Source organism: Bos indicus x Bos taurus, chromosome 8 (genome assembly GCF_003369695.1).
Source record: "Bos indicus x Bos taurus breed Angus x Brahman F1 hybrid chromosome 8, Bos_hybrid_MaternalHap_v2.0, whole genome shotgun sequence".
Lineage (NCBI taxonomy): Eukaryota > Metazoa > Chordata > Mammalia > Artiodactyla > Bovidae > Bos > Bos indicus x Bos taurus.
Genome location: NC_040083.1, coordinates 100,514,705 through 100,534,736, shown reverse-complemented (window position 1 = coordinate 100,534,736; position 20,032 = coordinate 100,514,705). Strand labels below are relative to the sequence as shown.

General features: G+C 43.3%; 2 protein-coding genes across 4 annotated transcripts in view; one reads left to right on the top strand and one right to left on the bottom strand.

Annotated features, from left to right (window-relative positions):
- Positions 1 to 1,146: 1,146 nt before the first annotated feature.
- LOC113897508 (basic proline-rich protein-like) lies at positions 1,147 to 7,513 on the bottom strand. The gene is made up of 4 exons (XM_027550238.1): positions 7,415 to 7,513; positions 6,813 to 7,005; positions 4,740 to 6,765; positions 1,147 to 3,109 (listed from the first exon to the last, which is right to left on the bottom strand). The coding sequence occupies exons 1-3, from the start codon at positions 7,511 to 7,513 to the stop codon at positions 5,639 to 5,641; spliced, it is 1,419 nt and encodes a 472-aa protein (XP_027406039.1). The 3' UTR covers positions 1,147 to 3,109; positions 4,740 to 5,638.
- The window catches only part of LPAR1 (lysophosphatidic acid receptor 1), a 168,141-nt gene continuing 153,507 nt past the window's right edge, over positions 5,399 to 20,032 (top strand). The window contains exon 1 of one of the 3 annotated variants that reach the window (XM_027550499.1): positions 5,399 to 5,722. The gene's annotated coding sequence lies outside the window, so the exon portion shown is untranslated. Of the gene's footprint in view, positions 5,723 to 6,321; positions 6,422 to 6,650; positions 6,794 to 20,032 lie in introns of those variants that run through there. The other 2 variants (XM_027550496.1, XM_027550498.1) reach the window with 2 other exon arrangements.

Below are 20,032 nucleotides of genomic sequence, written 5' to 3'. Positions count from 1 at the left end.
GTTCAGGTTGGTAGAGAGGCTCCATGTGGACATATAGGAGTCAGGAGTTTGGCTGCCTGCCATCTTTGATTGGTGGCTTCTAAGGTTGGCGTGGGCATCACCATCCTCATCAACAGAAAGGACAGAGAACCTGAGGGAGCACACATAAGAAGAGTCTTTGGTAATCCTAGACTCCACAGAAGTCTCTTTTGCTCAAGTTCTACAGGAGATAACTCAGGTATGTGGGCTTAATTAACTGCAAAAGAGGCTGGAAATCTAATCTAAAAGGCAAGAATGGATACTGTAGTTACCTCTGTTACAATGGAGAAGGAAATGGCACCCCACTCCAGTATTCTTGCCTGGAGAATCCCATGGATGGAGGAGCCTGGTGGGCTACAGTCCATGGGGTCTCACAGAGTTGGACACGACTGAGCGACTTCACTTCACTTCTGTTACAATGTGTACTGCTGTTGTTGTCGTTCATTTGCTAAGTTGTGTCCATCTCTTTGTGACCCCATGGGCTGCAGCATGCCAGGCTTCCCTGTCCTCCACTATCTCCCCAAATTTGCTTAAGGTCATGTCCACTCAGTCAGTGATGCCATCCAACCATCTTATCCTCTGTCACCCCCTTCTCCTCATGCCTTCAATCTTTCCCAGCAACACTCTTTTCCAATGAGTCGGCTCTTCGCATCAAGTGACTAAAGTATTGGAGCTTCAGCTTCAGCATCAGTCCTTCCAATGATTATTCAGGGTTGATTTCCTTTAGGATTGACTGGTTTGATCTCCTTGCAGTTCAAGGGACTCTCAAGAGTCTTTTCTAGCACCACAGTTCAAAAGCATCAGTTCTTAGGTGCTCAGCCTTTTATATGGTCCAACTCTCACATCTATACATGACTACTGGAAAAACCATAGCTTTGACTATATGGACTTTTGTTGGCAAGTGATGTCTTTGCTTTTTAGTACGCTGTCTAGGTTTGTCATAGTTTTCCTTCCAAAAAGCAATCATCTTTTTAATTTCATGGCTGCTGTCACCATCCATGGTGATTTTTGGAGACCAAGAAAATAAAGTCTTTCACTGTTTCCATTGTTTCCCCATTTATTTACCATGATGTGATGGCAAAAGTATGATTATAATCTTAATCATAGTCTTGTTTCTTTTCTCTTTTCCCAGTATCAGCCTACTGTGCCTGTGCACTAAGTCGCATCAGTTGTGTCTGACTCTGCAACCCTATGGACTGTAACCTGCCAGGCTCCTCTGTCCATGGGATTCTCCAGGCAAGAATGCTGGACTTGCCATGCCAGGGTTGCCATGCCCTCCACCAGGGGATCTTCCTGACCTAGGGATCAAACCCATGTCTCTTACACCTCCTGCATTGGCATGCAGAATCTTTACCAGTGGTGCCACCTATAAATCCACTAATTTTATTACTGCTTTATAGAACTAACTTTTTGTTTTGTGACCCTTTGTATGTTTTTTTTTTATATTTAGGTCTATTTTTAACTCTAAAATTATATATATAATACACATATATATTTTCTTCTTCATTCCCCCCCACCCCCAACCACCACATCATTTTAGATCAAAAGCTTTTAATTTGCGTGAAGGAGACTACAAGAAAAAGATTGTTTGACCTTGATCTATTTCAGACATTACCCAGATTATTCATGCAGAAATAGGTGATAAGAAAATGGTGAGCAGAGAAAGACTCTGTTTAGGGCTCTCATTTCACTGCAGTCTGGTCCTCATGCAGGGCTGCTGCACACACAAGCCCACCTTTTAGTCCCCATTCCTAGAGTCTCCTGATGTCGCTACTACCCAGAAGAGTTTTATTTATTGTTACTACATTGGGCTGCCTCACCCTCCTCTGCCACTGGCCTTTTCAAATAGAAAGGTTTCCGAAGGAGAATGCTTTCTTTCTGGTCAAGGGGAAAAGCACCAGAAGAGGCATAAATATACCATTTTAAAAAGGAAGAAACCCCTGTCTGAGAGGCACCTGAAAAACTTCCCCAAGCAGGCTGAATTCTCAGGGTATTGTTTCACCAGGATATACTTTCTACATTCACAGACTGGAGGGAAAGTTTCCAACAGATCTTTTTTGCTGATAGTTTTGATTACTCTCTAGTAAAAAAATTTCAAAGGCTTTTTGCCAGACAGAAGAAATGTGGGGAGGCAGAGGGAACTGGCCTGATAGTAGCCCCCTCTGAACAAATAACAGAGCCCAAAGTAGTGACAGCCAGTGTTTCAGTCCTAAATGCTTTGCAAATTATAGTCCTTGGACCACTAGATAACAGCAATAACCTGACAAAGTCTACTGTTACCCTCTAAGATATTAATGTAAACCATTCCGGAAGTATTCCCCACTCTGATTCTCTTCATTTTGCTAAAAATATTTTTTCTCATGTTTGACAGCACCACTGTCTTTGGGTCTCTGACTCTGCTGAAGTCATTTGAAGAAACAGATCTAGAGAAACATTGCTCGGCAAAGGATAAGAGAGAAAGGTTAGGACAAAAAGCGTTAAGTTGCCTATACGAGAAAGGGAATCAGTTTGAATGGCAAGAGGGCCACAGACAGATAAAAACATTAAAGAGAGTATAATCAAGATATCCTTCTGCATCTCTGTTGAAATCACATCATCTACTTTTGTGTCTGAAGTCTGTTCAAATATATTATCTTACTTTGATAAAGGCAGTGTGGAACCCAATAAAGTAGACTGAATTATTATTATTATCATCCCATTTTACAGATAAGAAAACTGACTTGTTTGAAATGTAGTACTTATTTTGATGGATTAACCTCTGTAATGAACTGGATTCTGTATTGTATTTCATTTTCTCTCTCTGTTTACACATGGGCATACAACCTAGAGTTGATTTTAAAGTTATTGAACGAAACCTGGGTGCAGAGCAGTCTCCTTCAGGCAGGCCTGCACATGTCAGGGAGACAAGTCTGTCCAGGCTGACCTTGTACTTTGCTAGGCCAATAAAGAGGAAATAAAAATTTTTAAAGCAAATAAATTGGAACTCTTGTATACTCATCTTGTGTGGACAGAATTCCTCATTTGATGTTAGAAAGGACCAGAGAGCAGTTTGGTCAGTTAATATGCAGTCAAAGCAGAAGCAGCCATATTCCTGAAATAAATATATTAGAGGTGAAATAAATATATATATCGGAAAAAAATATTGGAAACATTCAAGCTGAGGGCTCAAAAGAAACTCATTCACACTTTACCTTTGATTTATGAGGAAGGCCTAAACATATAAATAATTAACTTGTAAATTAATTAAATGATTATTTGATACTATTTACTGCTACATTAATATAAGTATTTTTAATAAAATTCAATAAAATTTTAAAGTATTCTTTTTACTAAATATAGAAGTTTTAGTATTGAGAAACCCAGAAGTAAATACTGAGTGTGTAGTAGAAAGACAAGAAAATTAGCTAAGTGAGTTTTCTGAGTTGGGTAGAGCTATACTGCAGAGTACATCATGAGAAACGCTGGGCTGGAAGAAGCACAAGCTGGAATCAAGATTGCCAGGAAGAAATATCAATAACCTCAGATATACAGATGACACCACCCTTATGGCAGAAAGTGAAGAGGAACTAAAAAGCCTCTTGATGACAGTGAAAGAGGAGAGCGAAAAGTTGGCTTCAAGCTCAACATTCAGAAAACGAAGATCATGGCATCTGGTCCCATCACTTCATGGGAAATAGATGGGGAAACAGTGGAAACAGTGTCAGACTTTGTTTTTCTGGGCTCCAAAATCACTGCAGATGGTGATTGCAGCCATGAAATTAAAAGATGCTTACTCCTTGGAAGGAAAGTTATGACCAACCTATTTAGCATATTCAAAAGCAGAGACATTGCTTTGCCAGCAAAAGTCCATCTAGTCAAGGCTATGGTTTTTCCAGTGGTCATGTATGGATGTGAGAGTTGGACTGTGAACAAAGCTGAGCGCTAAAGAATTGATGCTTTTGAACTGTGGTGTTGGAGAAGACTCTTGAGAGTCCCGTGGACTGCAAGGAGATCCAACCAGTCCATTCTAAAGGAGATCAGCCCTGGGTGTTCTTTGGAAGGAATGATGCTAAAGCTGAGGAACTCCAGTACTTTGGCCACCTCATGGGAAGAGTTGACTCATTGGAAAAGACTCTGATGCTGGGAGGGATTGGGAGCAGGAGGAGAAGGGGACAACAGAGGATGAGATGGCTGGATGGCATCACCAACTCGATGGACGTGAGTTTGAGTGAACTTTGGGAGTTGGTGATGGACAGGGAGGCCTGGCGTGCTGCAATTCATGGGGTCGCAAAGAGTCTGACACGAGCGAGCCACTGAACTGAACTGAACTGGATAGTTGAAAACAAAAGTCCTTTTCAAGTATATTCTTTGTTTTCTTACCAATATGTACTTTGTATTATACTTAGATTATATAGTGGATATTTTCCTATTCGTCCTGATGTATTAGAGTTTAAGATCAGCTCTCATTGTTCGTGTGGTAAGAGTTTTTATATACTTTCTGCATGTTGTAAATGAACATACTAGCACTGTGCATGTATTAAAATCTCTAATTTTTCACATTATCTATTATAAAAGAAATTATAAATTGGTAGGAAAGGGGAAAAGGCAGTCATTTAAAGCTGATTTTTTAACAAAGGGGATTTGATGCATTGTTTGAAAAAGGAAACAGCCTCAGATAGTAATTGACGAGCAGCTTGGTTTTTAGCCTTGAGCATCCTGTGAAAACCACGAGACCAACTCACCCAAGGTTCTCAGCAGTCAGTCACTTGGGGGAGGTGGTCATATTCTCTTCGAAGCTATACCTCACTGGAAGCTTGAGAAGTTCTCATGCCTTCCAAGAAGTCTTCCTCTCCCCACTCGCTGCGGTTTCCAGTGACCTCTCTTTTCTGCAAAGCCCTAGGTTACCGAGTGACCGGCACCAACGCAGCCCTCCCTCGCGGTTCTGCCTTTCTTTCTTACAGGTAGTTGGATCAGTCTTGCCAAAGTTCCTTGGCGTGGCCCCCACGTGCCGTTTCAGGCCAGAGTCTGCAGTGTTTACTAGTAAGCAGCTACTTCTGTTGTGCTGCGGCTTTAGCAGTGAAGCCAGAGGCAGAGAACTGCCAACACTCCTGGAAGCCAAGGGTGGTAGATGGTAGGGGTGGCGCGGCAGGAGAGCACTCGCGTCCTCCCTGTGGCCGCCCCCCGCCATGGACTGGGAGGTGTTCAGAACCCGGGCGAGTTTCTCCGGCTGCCTCTTTCCGGAGAAGGATCCCCAGGCCTCAGTCCCGCACCGCTCCCGCCCACATCTTCAGGTGTGTATTCCCCGCCCTTAATTACTCTTCTAAAATTGATAGTTTGTACTTGGCTTGGCGAAGTGCAAGTGCAAACTGGGAAAGCGGAAGAGAAATGTATAATCATGGATATGGAGAACTAGGGGAGCACAGTCATACATTTGCTTTGGTCTGCAGACCCAGTCAGTCGCAAACTCAGAAATGGAAACGTGTGCACCTTTCCGGCAGCAAAATTGACTCCGCGTTCTTCGCAGCTTCGAGTTAAAAGCTGCGCTGGGAGAGCTGTGCCTGCTGGAAAGTTTGGACACTGCACTACGCGAGAGGCCAGACGTTAGGGGTTCCGCGGGCCCGGCGATGTCTTCCAGAGCTTTTCAAGTGGGAAGAAAAGAGCGACAAAATGAAAATGCAACGTGTGGGGGTGGCCACCCGAGTCCCGCAAGCTGCCGGTCGCAGAGGTGAGCGCGGGAGCGGGTGCGGGGTGGGGAGATGGAGTTGGAGGCCCTAGGGTCTCGGGCCCCGGGTGGGTTCTCTCCGGGTGGGGGGGCGCTGGGAAGATCATGAATGGGAGGCTTGAGGTACCCTCCGCCCCCGCTCTGCAGACGAGGCTGGAAGTCCAGCAACTGAATGGGGGAGGAGGAGCGCCGAGGGTCGGGGCTCGGGGGGCGTCGCGCCAGGTAAGGGAATGAGCCAGGGGGAGGGAGTCGGGAGGTGCAGGACTTGCTGACTTGTGCTACGTGGAGCCAGCAGAAAAGAAGGAGGCGGAGGAAGAAGGAGGCCGGCGTCTGCGCGGCTCCCGTGGCCCTCCCTCGGCGCCCCCTCCCCCGCCGCCCCTGCCAGCGCGCCAAAGCCGGAGCACTCCAGGCGGAGCGGCGGCAGACGCTCCCCGAGCCGCGACGCCCCTGTCCCCCAGCGGAGCCCGCCCGCTGTCGGGCGGCCAGGGTCCCCGCGCTGCTGAGCCCTTCCCGGCCTCCCGGCCGCGCTCGGGACCCCGGCGGGGTGGGCGCAGGGGGCGGCCCCGCTCCGGGCGACGGCCGAGGGGCGGGCGGAGGGCCGGGCTCGGCGGGCCGCGGGGCGGGGGCTGCGGGGATTGACCGCGCAGCCTGAGGCCAGCCTGGGGGCGGCGGGAGCCGGACGCGAGGCGGCGGCGGGCGCAGGTAAAGGCGCGGGCGCGGCGCGGGAAGACGGTACCCTCTGAGCGCCGAGCCTGCGGCCCCGGGTCCCTTCTGCGGCCAAAGGGCGCCCCGGGATCGCGCTTCCCGGCGGCAGACGCGCTTTGTGGCTGTGGGTGCGTGCGTGCGTGTGTGTGTGTGTGTGTATACGCGCGCGCCTGTGCCGGGTGTGGGTGGTTGTCTATGCCCGCGGGCCAGCCTGTAGGAGCGAGGCGCTGACGGCCTCCCCAACCAATTGACCGAGCCCCGGGAGAGCAGTTGCGGCAGCCGCCCGGGGCCCCCGCCCTCCGGTCCCCAGCGCGCTCCGGGGCCCACGCTGTGCTCTGTGCCTGCGATCGGGACCCGCCCAAGTGACACGTAGGTGGTCCCCGCTTACCTGGGACTGGGTGGGGGCACAAGAAGGCAGGCGGGGGGCGCTCGACGTCCTCCCCAAGCCGTGTCCGGGTGGACTTGGGCCGCTGGGGGTCCTCGCGCCCCGCAGCGCCGGGTTCCCGCACCACTTGCTTCTCACCCCTACTCAGCAGTCTCTCCCGGCTGAGGACTTTAAGCTTAAGTTTCTGCTCACCCGCCTAATAAACACGTTCATCAAGTAACTGGGAAGTCTAAAGCAAGGGAGGGACCTGGCTTTGAGTTGGTGGTTTTGAAATCGACGGGCTCCTTGTGTGTGTGTGTGTGTGTGTGTGTGTGTGTGTGTGTGTGTGTGTGTGTGTGTAGGACGAGTTTGTCGTGAATGGACTTAACCATTTTTTCTTTGCTGCCATTTGGACTTCGATGTGTAAGAATGACGGTATCCAGGACTTGTTGCTGCCTTCAGTCTGGGGCCTGAGATTCCTGCTCTTTGCTGCTACTTCTCTTTCTTTTCCTTTTTGTTGAAATCTATGGAGTTTTTGTAAATGTGGGTTTCCAGTGAGCGCTGGCTTGTTAAAGTTTCACTATGAACGCATTGTTTTCTATTGGAATAAACACATATTTACAAACATGAATCTTGAAACAGGTAACTGCAGTTAGGAGAGCAAAATCCTCTATTCCTTCAGGCTTTAACAGTCCGAGTTTTTCACCTATTTGCTTAAGTGTCATTTGCCCAGCCTACGTATCACCGTGAAGCAGGAGGTCTATGATTCAAAGCTTTCAATTCCGGTTATAGAGAGACTGCACTGGAAAACCTGCAAAGTTCCTTCTCCTAAGAAACGATTTCCTTGACAGATAAAGAGTAGTAGAGCCCCAAGGAAAAAGGGTGTGTACTGGAGTTATGCTTATTTGGATGGAACTAAATTGTGTTAACACACATGTCATCCGGTTGTTTCTGCCCTTGATTCTCCAATTCAGGGAGACTGGAGAATATTTGTCCCAAATGCAAAATTGTGAATAACGATCACCATTATTAAGACTGCGTTTTTCTTGATACGGTTTAATTTGAGGATAAAGAAGCCAAGTAGCCAGAGAAAGAGGTAGTGTGTGGCAGGAAGATCAGGCTGAAGGACCAGCAGGACTGGGTTATCACAATAAGCCACAGGCACACCACGCCCCCTAGCGGTGCGACCTTAGCCAGTTGGGTAAACTAGTCCTTCTCCCTGCCTGTGTCCTCATCTGGAAAATGGAAGCGTTTGATCATCTTTGCTGTTCCTTCCAGCTCCTTGCGATAACTAGAAACTGGAGGGTGGTTATCCCATATTAGAACAGTAGGAAGTGAGTAAAGAGAAGTATAAACCGTTAGTCTGGGAGGTACGGGGGAGGGCAAGCAGGCTGAGAAGGTGTAAGAAAACCAGCAGTGGGAGATGCCAGGAGGACGGGAAAAAACAGCTAGGAGTTGATTTTTCCTCTGTTTTTTGTTTTTCTCATCCACAAGGACATCAGTAATACCTGCTCCCTTCCCACTACAGTCAGTCTTCCATTACCCATTTTATTTAAAGTGGGTGAGCCTACTTAACCATAAAATTGACCTGGAGTTCCCAGTCTGACCTGACCAATTTCCCATTTGCATCATTGTCTGGAGATGAGCAGTAGCACTCGGCTGTGGGCACTCAGTGGATCTCAGAATCCCTGCAAGTGATGGGGAAAGATATCAGACATGGGAATGTAAGTGGCCACCCTTTTCAACACCTGCAGTTTAAAACATCTATTTTTATTTGAAGCTAACCTTTTCTGAAAAGTAGTTTAAGAAAAAAAGGCTTTACCATAAACTTTGCAAATTTTTACTGAATCTATTCTGTTAAGACCTACTGAAAAATTCAAAGAAAGTAAAACTCTTACTTGGTAAGCCTTTTTGATACGTAATGGCGGTCAGTCTGAAGTTCATGATTTTTAGGCCCAAGAATCTTATTTCAGATGCTCAGTCAGGGAAGCTGCAACCTGTGTGGAGTATATGGTATCATTTTTCACTGGGAAGCTTTAAGTGTCCAGCAAATAAAGACCTAAATTTTGTTTGAGGTCACGATTTTATATCTGTGCTTGATGTGTGGCCTGTTTTCTTTGTTTTTGGTACCCGTATGGATACACGTTTGAGGGACATGATCTATTTTAAGTGAATTGTGATACCGTAAAACTTGGTTTAAAGTCTGAAAGCTTGCTCTGGCCTTGCTAACTCAGCATCTTGTTTGGTTTCTAATTTTTACATATCACGTTACCTTCCCAATCCATAGCGTGTTATTTAACTATGTCATGGAGAGCTATTATGGATGCCTTGGAGAGTTGGGAGAAAAGGAGGATATTTTAATTGAATAAGTAGTTACTGAATTCCTTTGACAGTGGCAGAGACAAGGATGAGAAAAAGGCTCTAGAAAGAGCTGCAGTACAGAGGGAAAAAATACAGCCAACTTCCAGTATATAGCAACTGGGTTGCATAACTAGGTGGCAGCTGTAGAGTCTAAGAACCTTGGCATGCCAGGGAAGGGAAAACGAATTCTGGCTCTGGGAAAGACTTCACAGAGGAGCGTGAAGATGAAAATGATGTGTCTCTTAAAAGATGAATAGTGGGGCATGAACTTGTTGTTGGAATCTGGAGTAATGAGGCTGGAGAGGTACAAGGTGATAAATTGTGGGGGACCTTGGATATTATTTTAAGGAATTGTGCTACCTAGGGATGTGGAGGGGCATGTGTGATTTAACCCTATGATGCAGGAAGACACTGAGTCACAAATCCTGGGCGTAGAGAGGGCTGAAATGATTGAGAGGTGCCTGGGCCCCGATTCCATTATATTCCTTTGTAAAACTCAAGGGCGAGTGAGTGTTAGGGCACTGCTGCCAGCTTATGCAGATTATATAAAGGTTACAGATTGCCCCCAATTGACAGTGCTCTTTTGAGAGATTTAATATAGTGAAAATTAATGATGTTTTTGTGTTACACCTGGACCTTGTGAGGCCCTTGAAGCATGTGGTTTAAAATTGCAGAGCTGACCAAGAAAGCCTTTTGTTTCCTTTTGTTTTTGTTTAGGGAGGGGCCTGCTAGTTAATACTAATTTAAACATGACTAATGGCAACTGACATTCTCAACCCTGTTTATGTTATACATAGTGTTTAACCACGGTAATTGAATATTTGTAGCACAGAAGAGAATTATTACTAGTTTAAAAATGGTGTTGACACCTTTGTAAAAGGTCAGGGTTAAGGAAAGAGGAGAAAAACACTGTTGCTGTTACCTTGAGGATTGACACAGGCCCCCCAGAGCCTTTATTAAGTTTAACCTCCAGTGGAAGGAGCTTGACCAGTTCTGTGAAAGTGAAAGTCGCTCAGTCATGTCCGACTCTTTGGGATCCCTGTATAGTCCATGGATTCTCCAGGCCAGAATACTGGAGTGGGTAGCCTTTCCCTTCCCCAGGGGATCTTCCCAACCCAGAGATCAAACCCAGGTCTTCCACATTGCAGGCGGATTCTTAACCAGCTGAGCTACAAGGAAAGCCTTGACTAGTTCTGTAGATGAATACTTAAGAACATTCTTTCTGGTCACCTGCTTTTTTTTTTTTTTGGTTTGTTTTTTCCCACTAAATCTCTAGAGCTGAGGTGTGTAGCTCATTATCTCTAGACAGGAAGAATCTCTGTGGGCTTTTTTTGGGAGAGACTTCCAGCAAGGTGGCTCAGATGGTAAAGCGTCTGCCTACAATGCTGGAGACCCAGGTTCAATCCCTGGGTTAGGAAGATCCTCTGGAGAAGGAAATGGCAACCCACTCCAGTACTCTTGCCTGGAAAATCCCATGGATGGAGGAGGCTACAGTCCATTGGGTCGCAAAGAGTCGGACACGACTGAGCAACTTCACTTCACTTCACTTCACTTCCAGCAACTCTGGAGGTTTCCTTTCATGTCCCAGTACCTCCTGTCAAAGGTGGGAGTGGGTAGCCTTTCAGCTGCATGCCCAAGGTGGGACTGACTGGAGTTATTCTGCTGTTGCTGCTGCTGCTAAGTCGCTTCAGTCATGTCCGACTCTGTGCGAACCCAGAGACGGCAGCCCACCAGGCACCCCCGTCCCTGGGATTCTCCAGGCAAGGACACTGGAGTGGGTTGCCATTTCCTTCTCCAATGTGTGAAAGTGAAAAGTGAAAAGTGAAGTCGCTCAGTCGTGTCCTACTCTTAGCGACCCCATGGACTGCAGCCCATCAGGCTCCTCTTTCCATGGGATTTTCCAGGCCAGAGTATTAGAGTGGGGTGCCATTGCCTTCTCCGTTATTCTTCTAATTGCCTTCAAATCTGGAGGTGCTGGGCCAATAAGGAGAAAGATGATGAAAGATTTGGCCAATTGCTTTGTACCATCTTCTGAATACAGTTTGAATGAATGATCCTCCCAACTGTGTGTTTTATCTTCCACAAGGGAACTTGGGTTTGTAAGTTTAATCAATTAACTTAATTAAGGTGATAAATTGAAGGAATCTAAAGTTTTTTGTTTTGGGGGGGGGAGGGAGAAGGGAAGTGCTGCTGGTGGTGATTTTATTTAAATTTCTTGGCCTTTTTTCCCCCCCAGCAGGTTAGTGTGATTTACAAGTAATGCCGTTATTGACTTGGGGGTGGGGTGGGGCAAAGAAAATTATCTCAGTACTTGGATGTTGGCTCCTGTTATCTTATCAGCACTATAGAAACTTTAACTTTGAAGTTCATGTAACATTCAAATTTCTTCCAGAAATAAGAGGACTGTTTTACTACTACATGGATTTACGTTATAATTTTATTTCTGTGGTACTATTTTTAAAAAGTGATGTAATAACAGGGCAGACTCTCAAATTTAGTCCAGTGCTAAAACAAACATGTGTAAGCCTGAATGAGGTAAATCAGGTTGTTTGCTTTATTTAATATGGAGACAAAGGAAAATGATTTCAAAACCGCCTCTTTCTCTAAAAGAGAGAAAGTTGGACTAATAAAACCTGGTTATGGATCTCTCTGGGGTAGGATTTCCAAGGTTGAAACTGTTGTTAGGGGAAATCTTGTTCATTATGGCCGTCGTGTGTGCCTTTGCTTCTTAAGGTTTAGGATTCATTATACAGAGAGGGCTACTGTGAACCATTCCTTCTTAGCAAGCTTTCCTTTTTCCATTTTCTTAAATTTCAGACAATAGACTGGATTTGACTTTATGTAAGTCCTCTGTACTCGACCATGCTTTCAGTGGTTCTTCGTGACCAATACCCAAGCTGCCTTCATTCTGAAACTCAGCCCTAACAGATATTCTTGGATCTTTGGAAGGAGAAATGATCTGGGGTCAGAGGAAACGAGTTCTATTCTACTCCTAGCCGCACTGAACTATAACCCTGCTATAACGCAAGCATTGTGCTAGGTACTAGATACAGGCAGGGAGTGGGGGTGAATAAGCAGGGTTCCTACCCTCCAGAAGAAGCTGAGCTTACAGACATAGTAACATGATGATTGCAGTTCAGGGTGATAAGTGTGATGAGGGAGATAAGCTCAGGGTACTATGGGGGCACCAAGCAGGGGCCCTTGCTCCTCGGGTGTGGGGGAGGGGATGAGGCTCCTAGGAGATGAGGATCTGGGAGGAACCTCAGAGATGAACCAAGAGACCCAGAAGAGAAACAAGAGATGAAGACAGAGGGACTCAAGAGGCTTTTTATTTCTAGTGTTGTTATTGCTGAATGGGTCAAAGTTGCTTTCTTTTTATATCTGTAAAAAAAGAATGTTGCTGTTGTTTAGTTGCTAAGTCGTGTCCGACTCTTTTGTGACTCCATGGACTGCAGCCCACCAGGCTCCTCTGTCCATGGGATTCTCCAGGCAAGAATACTGGAGTGGGTTGCCATTTCTTTTTCCAGGGGCTCTTCCAGACCCAGGGATCGAACCCACGTCTCCTGCATTGCAGGCAGATTCTTTACCACTGAGGCACCAGGGAAGCCCCTGTAAACTAAGAATGGGCGCTGATACTATCTGGTTACTAATTCTAGATTAGTTTACTTTTTCCTCGATCTTGAATTTGCTCGTTTACTCCTGATGCAGTAGGTACCGTGTACTGGGGACCGAATGGTGGGAAACTAGACATACAAAGTCCCTTTCCTCAGGGAGCTTGCATTCTATCATGTTACGTTAGCGACTGAGGTTCTTCTGAAACAGCTTCAGATAAGGAGCATGTTTGTTGAATTGTTTTTCAACTTTAGGAATGTTTTCTTCAAACTAGGCCCAGTGTTTTCAGATCAGTTTGCTTTTCTTGAGAAGAAGAGAACGAGATGGATCCCAGTATTCTCATTTTCATTTTTTAAACTTGAAATGTTTTTACCTGGGTTTACCAGTTGCCAAGTCTAGAGACAGGCATGACTTTGTGTCTTATCTGTAGCTCTGGCTTGCTTCCTTCTCATTTGGATATTCTTAATATCGACCCAGTTTGTATTTGAGGTTCTTTAGTCAGTTGATGACTTGCTTCCTAGAATAATCCATATCTAGCCTTGGTAGGAAGTCAGACCTATTTTGAGGTCATGCCATCACAGTGACTCTGCTTCGTTACTGCATTTTACTTGTCCTGTTTAAGTCTCTCAGGGCTCTGAACACAGTAGAAAGTGTTCTCACCAGAATAAGATGCTGCATTCATTTATAGAAAGATACGGATTTTGTAATAATTCAAAAACTATGGATGTGTCTAACATAAATGGAGTAATGTCCCTTTGCTCTTTCAAGCTTTCTCTTCTGATGTAACCAACCCCTCTGTCATCAGCTTGTTACACAGCCTTTCATACCTTTCTTTTGCTTATACAAACCTCCAAAATGTTTGTGTTTATTTGTTGGATTTGGCCCAAAAAGTTCATTTGAGTTTTTCCTAAGAGCATATGGAAAAACCCGAATGAACTTTTGGGCCAATCCAGTATATTGATGCATGTGGGGTGTGTGTCTGTGTGGGCACATGCTCCCTCCTGCCCCTGTTGGCTTCAGAGAGGCTGTGGATGAGGCTGCCATCACAGGCCAGACATTTGAGGTCCCAGGAACCTGCATGGCTCTTCCTGAGTCAGAACAGTGTGCTATAACTCTATTAAGAATCCTTGTCCCCAACAGAAAACCTTAATAGAACATTTCTCCAAAGAAGACATACAAATGGCCAACAAAGACATGAAAAGATATTGAACATCACTGATTACCGGAGAAATGCAAATCAAAACTACAATGAGGTATCATCTCACACCTGTCAGAATGGCCATCATCAAAAAATCTACAAACAATAAATGCTGGAGAGATTGTGGAGAAAAGGGGACCCTCCTACACTGTTGGTGGGAATGTAAATTGATACAGCCACTATGGAGAGTAGTATGGGGGTTCCTTAAAAAACTAAAAATTGAGATATTGTATGACCAAGCAATCCCACTTCTGGGCATATACCCAGAGAAAACTGGAATTCAAAAAGATACATGCACCCCAGTGTTCATTGCCACACTATTTACAATAGCCAGGACATGGAAGCAGCGTAAATGCCTATCAACAGAGGAATGGGTGAAGACGATGTACATATATACAATGGGATATTACTCAGCCATGAAAAGGAATGAAACTGTGTCATTCACAGAGACATGGATGGACCCAGAGACTGGTCATACAGAGTGAAGTAAGTCAGAAAGAGAAAGGCAAATATCACATATAAAGCATTTATGTAAAATCTTAGAAAAATGGTATAGGTGGTCTTATTTGCAAAGCAGAAATAGAGACATAGGTGTAGAGAACAAACATGGATACCAAGGGGGAAAGCGGGGGTGGGGAGGATGAATTGGGATGTTGGGATGAAAATATATACACTGTAGATGCTAGGTATAAAAGAGATAACTGTTTATCTGAGAATCTACTGTATGGCACAGGGAACTTTACTCAGTGCTCTGTGGTGACATAAATGGGAAGGAAACTAAAAAAAGGGAATATGTGTATATGTATGTCTGATTCACTTTGCTGTACTGCAGACACTGACAGAGCAGTGTAAAGCAACTGCACTCCAATTAGAAAAGAATAATTCTTGTCTCAGAAATAGGAAGGTTATGAATGTAACCAACAAAATGATTTTCAGCTGTATTTCAGCAGCAGATATTGCCTGGACTTTTATTTCCACCAGGACTGTGTTTCATCAGGTCTCAGGCAGGGGAGGAGGGGCATTTAGGAGCATGTGTTTGGCATCCTTGAACCTTTTGTTAGGCCTTGCCCAGCTGCCATGCTTTGCACTATCAACCGCTTCCGGAGCAGAGCAGATAGGGGGAGTTACTTATTATAGGCAGGTTTCATTGTGGAAGCATTAAACAGGGGCCCCCTGGAAGCCGGCAATCTGCAGATGATAAGGATGAAGAGTCCTACGGAGGGGGCAGCACAGTTGAAACAGGATTGCCTTTTGTTAAGGGACTGCTTTGCCATGTTGGACTGTGATTTGTTGGGAGAGGGATTATTGTCATGTGGAGAAAAGGAGAAACTCATTCTGTACTCAGTGTTTATTGTAATTCCACAGAGACCTGCTTGCTTTACTTTCTGAGTAGACATAGGGACCAGAAAGTTCAAAAGCTAGGGCAGGATGACTTGGGTTTCCAGATTCAGTGGGATCTGTGATCTCCTCCCTTTATCTGGGACCTTGTCAGTTCACTTTCATGAGCTAAAAGACTGTGTGTGCTACTGTGAACAGTTGCTTTGCTTGGCTGAGGACATTACCGTGTTAAAAACAAATTTAAAAAGGAAAAGCAAGGACCAAGAAAGTGTGGTTCCCTGCTCTCCTCAACAGGGAGAGCCAGGGATGAAGGTGCCTGAGATCAGGCATACAGTGATAAATATTGTAAACCGAGGTTTAAATGAAATGCCATCTGAATGTTTGAGGACAGAGAGAGTAACTGCCTTGGAGGAGAGGAAGGATTTGCAGCAGTATTCTGGCCTCATTGGCAAGTGGGTTGAGAATGTCATTCCACACAGAAGAGTCATAAGGGAGGTCTGGGAGCTACACGTGAGTGAGTGACAGGTTGCGATTTGTGGCCCCGTGGTGGTCCACTTTGGGTCCATGTTGAAGGACTAACAGGGGATCAATAAAAGGCACATCAAAGCCCTTAGCAGAGAGTAGGGACATGAGAGTGTGAGGATTGTTCCAGTGAGGCAGTGAGATTTTCAGCTGGACATTTGAGTTTGAAGTTTAGCCGAGAAGCCAAAGTGTGGCAGTATTCAGGAGTAATTGTTATATATCAGAGTAAATACCAGTGAAATTTACGTGGTAAGCTGGAGAGAAGTTTTGGAACCTGAAGAATGATATATACTTTGTCTTTAAAAGGTGAGGATAAAAGAGGAGGCAGACATTGATTAAAGAAAACAATGGATTGGTCTGATGGAGGTAAAAATCAAGAAAATAGATGGAACTCTGGTCCTCACTTTTTTTTTAATTTTTAAAGACAGTTAAAAATTAAAATTATTAAGCAAATTTTTTCTCCTAGCTTTTTTGAGGTATAGTTGATAAAACGAATACATTTAAAGTGTACAATGAGAAGATTTGATATATGTACATGTTGTTAAAGGATTCTCCCCCATTGATATACATACAAGGTGTCTTAACAAGGGCAATAAGGCATATTTTGGTTCTTCAGGTAATTCTTCTTTCCCGAACGTGCTTAAGATAGCATTGTCAGTTGTCAGACATTTACTGAACATCCACTAGAGTTTCTCTTGATGAGGTGGTTCTGGGATGATACAAAGGAGATAGAATTTCAGTTTGATGTTCCTTTGAGAGGAATAAAAGCCTCTGAAACAATCCATTCCAGCAAGGGAAAATAAATCCTGAAAAGAATCAGAAGGTAGGTGGTGATTTGGTGCCTGAGAGGAGCTGCAAATACAGTTACAGGTTCTTGCTGAAATAACAAAAGTGTTGTGCATATTACTGTCATCACTGCAATAAAAGACAAGCCAAAAACCTCTCAGCCTAAGACCAGACTTTGAGAAACCCCACAGGTTTGTCATGGTGATTTATAAACTTTGGTCAAGTAAATTTAAGCTTTAATTGCTTGATGAAGGTTAAAAATAGGATACAGTACAACTTTGCTCTTTACTTGGTTTAAAAAAAAAAAAAAGCCTATTTTAAATTAAGAATTCGTTGAATATTTCCGTTTCAAGAAATTATATTGGCATGCCTTCCCTGGTGGCTCAGTGGTAAAGAATCAGACTGCCAATGCAGGACACGTGGGTTCAATCCCCTGGGTCAGGAAAATGACCTGGAGAAGGAAATGGCAATCCACTCCAGTATTCTTGCCTGGAAAATCCCATAGACAGAGGAGCCTGGCAGGCTGCAGTCCATGGGGTCGCAAAGAGACTCGACTTAATGACTGAACAACAAAATGTCAGGGAATTATATTGGCCTGCCTTTTTGTAGTAAGATAGAGCAAGGGGAATCTGTTATCAGCCTTTTGCTCTCTAGGCCATTATGATTCTTTAAAATTATACTCATTTCCGTTTGAAAGTTGTAAAAGCAGTACATGCTTATTTTGGTATTTGAAAAGTCCAGGAGACTCATCCATAGTTTCACTGCTCAGCGATAACTTCCTTATTCCATTTCAGGGTAACTCTTGCAGTTTTTAAAATATTTGATCATGCTGAATATTAAGTACATATACTATTAAAATCTTTCATTTTAAATTTCCATCAACCACATGATAGTTACAATACTGGATATGTATCATATTTAATTATTTCCTGTCTCTGTTGGCTTCTTTACTTGTTTAAGGCCTTGTGGTGATGTTCCCAGAGTTCTGTCCTTACTTTAAACAGGCTCCAAGCATGAACTTACCTATAGGGCAGACTGTGTTTTCTAGCCCTTTGCCACTGACTGTCACCTCTTCCTGGTACTCTCTATCTCCAGGTATCCCTATGGTTGCTTTCGCCTTCGTAGTGCAGCCTTTTCTAATTATCACTACATTTAAAATTGTATGCCTCTTCCCATTTATACAGTTTGCCTGATATTTTCTTCTCCATTGCATGCATTTTCTTTGGACTTCTTAGATAAGGGAAAAGATAAACTGGAAAAAAAAAAAATCCCATTTTATTTACTGCTGTCTTCCCTGTTCTTAGTATAATACCTTGCATGTAGAACTCAAATTTTTTGAATTAAAATTTTGTTTGAACTGAAATTTTTTGAATACAAAAATGAGTATGTTTGCCACCTCCTGAGCATATTGCAGTAAATAAGACCCGGTCTTGACTGCAGGAGATTTACAATCCAGTGAGAACTACTAACAGCAACTGTGACTGGAATTAGGGAGGAAAGCAGAGTGTCCTGGAAGAATCTAACGTGGAAACTGACCTTGCCTGCAAGGGTAAGGAGGATTTCTCTGAGAAACTGGCATTTATATGGAGGCTTGAAAGATGAGTTGAGTTAGGTTAGTGAGTTAGGTTAGTGAAACTGGGAAGTGAAGATAAAAGAGGAGGGAGACATTGATTAAAAAAAACAATGGACTGATCTGATGCGGGGGGTGGGGGGAGTCAAGAAAATAGACGGAATTCTGGTTCTCACTTTTTTTTTCATTTTTAAAAACAATTAAAAAAATTTTTTTTTTTGGCCATGCTGCGTGCTGCGTGGTTTGTGGAATCTTAGTTCCCCCACCAGGGATGGAACCTGAGCCCCCTGCATTGGCACTGTGGAGTTTTAACCACTGGGCTGCCAGGGAAGTCCCTGTTTCTCACTTCTTGAGTTGAAATTAGGTCATTTGTTTTAAATGAAAAGTTAGGTATTGATTGACTTTGTTGTCATTTTTGATGTATACAACTTTATTTTCAGTGATTTTGAAATAATCAGTATTTTAAAATTTTGAATCTGTAGTTACTGGGGGAGGAGGAATAGGAATATTCATATAAAAATCTGAAAGTGGCAATTAAAATAATAAAACTAGCTTTATTTCTATGTTTTGTGCTGATGTACTCACTAAAAATTTAAAAGAGTGTAGGGAAAGTAAACATTCTCACTTTACTGGGATTGCTACTAGTGGCTCATTCAGCCAAGTGTGACTTGGCTGAATATTGCTTTATTATTTTGTTTACAAGTAAACTTTTGCATCAACTATTAGTTTTATTTTTCATGGTAATTGAGGTCTGTACAGTTTTTACTTATTGTCTATTAAGGATTTCTTTGTTCTGAGGATGGAAAAGAACATGGTTTCTATAGGTGACAAGTGCAGATATGTTTATTAATTCAGTAATATCATTCACATCTTCTGTGTCCTGATTTTATACTTGAGCTGTCATAGACTAATAATGGTTCTTTAGCCTCTCTCTATGAATGGGCTTTTGTCAGTTTCTTAATAGGAATTTCTGTGTGTTAACATAGTATTAAATACATAAAGATTACTGTTAGGCCTTTATTATGTTTATCAGTATAAAATAACCCTCTGCATTTGAAGCTACATTCTACTGTTTTCCTGATATTAATATTGCCAGTGTTTTCTTTTTTTCTTTGTCTAAAATGACTTCACTCATCCTGATTTTAAACTTTTGGTGTCTGTCATTTTTTTTCATATCATTTTGCTTGTAAGCATCATTTAATTGAATTTTAACATACCTCTTAAAGGGAAACTTACTTCTTTAATATTTATTGTTAAGACCAAAAAGTTTGATCTTAATTCTTTAAGTTTTTTGTTTTGAGAGGTACTTTAAAATGCACTGGTTTGCTTTTTCCCACCAGTATTTAGCTGCGTTGTCTCAGATAAATTACATAATATCTCTAGGACTGCGGTTTTTTATTTGTAAAGAAGCAACATGCACACACAAATCTTCAGTTAATGCTTTAAAAGGGCCTGGCATGCTGAGCAGATTACCTGACATTATCATTGATATATTGAGCCATATGAAATTATTTTACCACTTTGACCTATAAAAATGGCAGCTTCCTATGGTTCAGTCTAACATGCTTTCTGTCTTTTTCTATGTATCATTTGTTTCATATATCCAGAGTATTTTTAAATGGCTAAATCTGGTTTTTAGCTTACTAGTGATTATCTTTGTTTTTCAAATACATTCATAAAATCTGTTTCTCTGATTCCTGGAGAACTAAATAACTTCTGATCCCACTCCTCTGTACAGTTTACTGTGCCTTTATTTCTTTTGCCTTCTTGCCATGTCTCAATTTCCATTTTATATATATATATATGTGTGTGTGTATATGCATGCATATATATACACACACATATATATATATACAG

Excerpts from the sequence above, each read along its gene's own strand:
- LOC113897508 (XM_027550238.1), bottom strand. The coding sequence starts at position 7,513 with ATGACACTTAAGCAAATAGGTGAAAAACTCGGACTGTTAAAGCCTGAA. Across the intron at positions 7,006-7,414 it reads TTACCTGTTTCAAGATTCAT|GCGGGTGAGCAGAAACTTAA; the intron begins GTTTGTAAATAT and ends CGTGTTTATTAG. Across the intron at positions 6,766-6,812 it reads GTGCCCCCACCCAGTCCCAG|GCACAGAGCACAGCGTGGGC; the intron begins GTAAGCGGGGAC and ends TCCCGATCGCAG.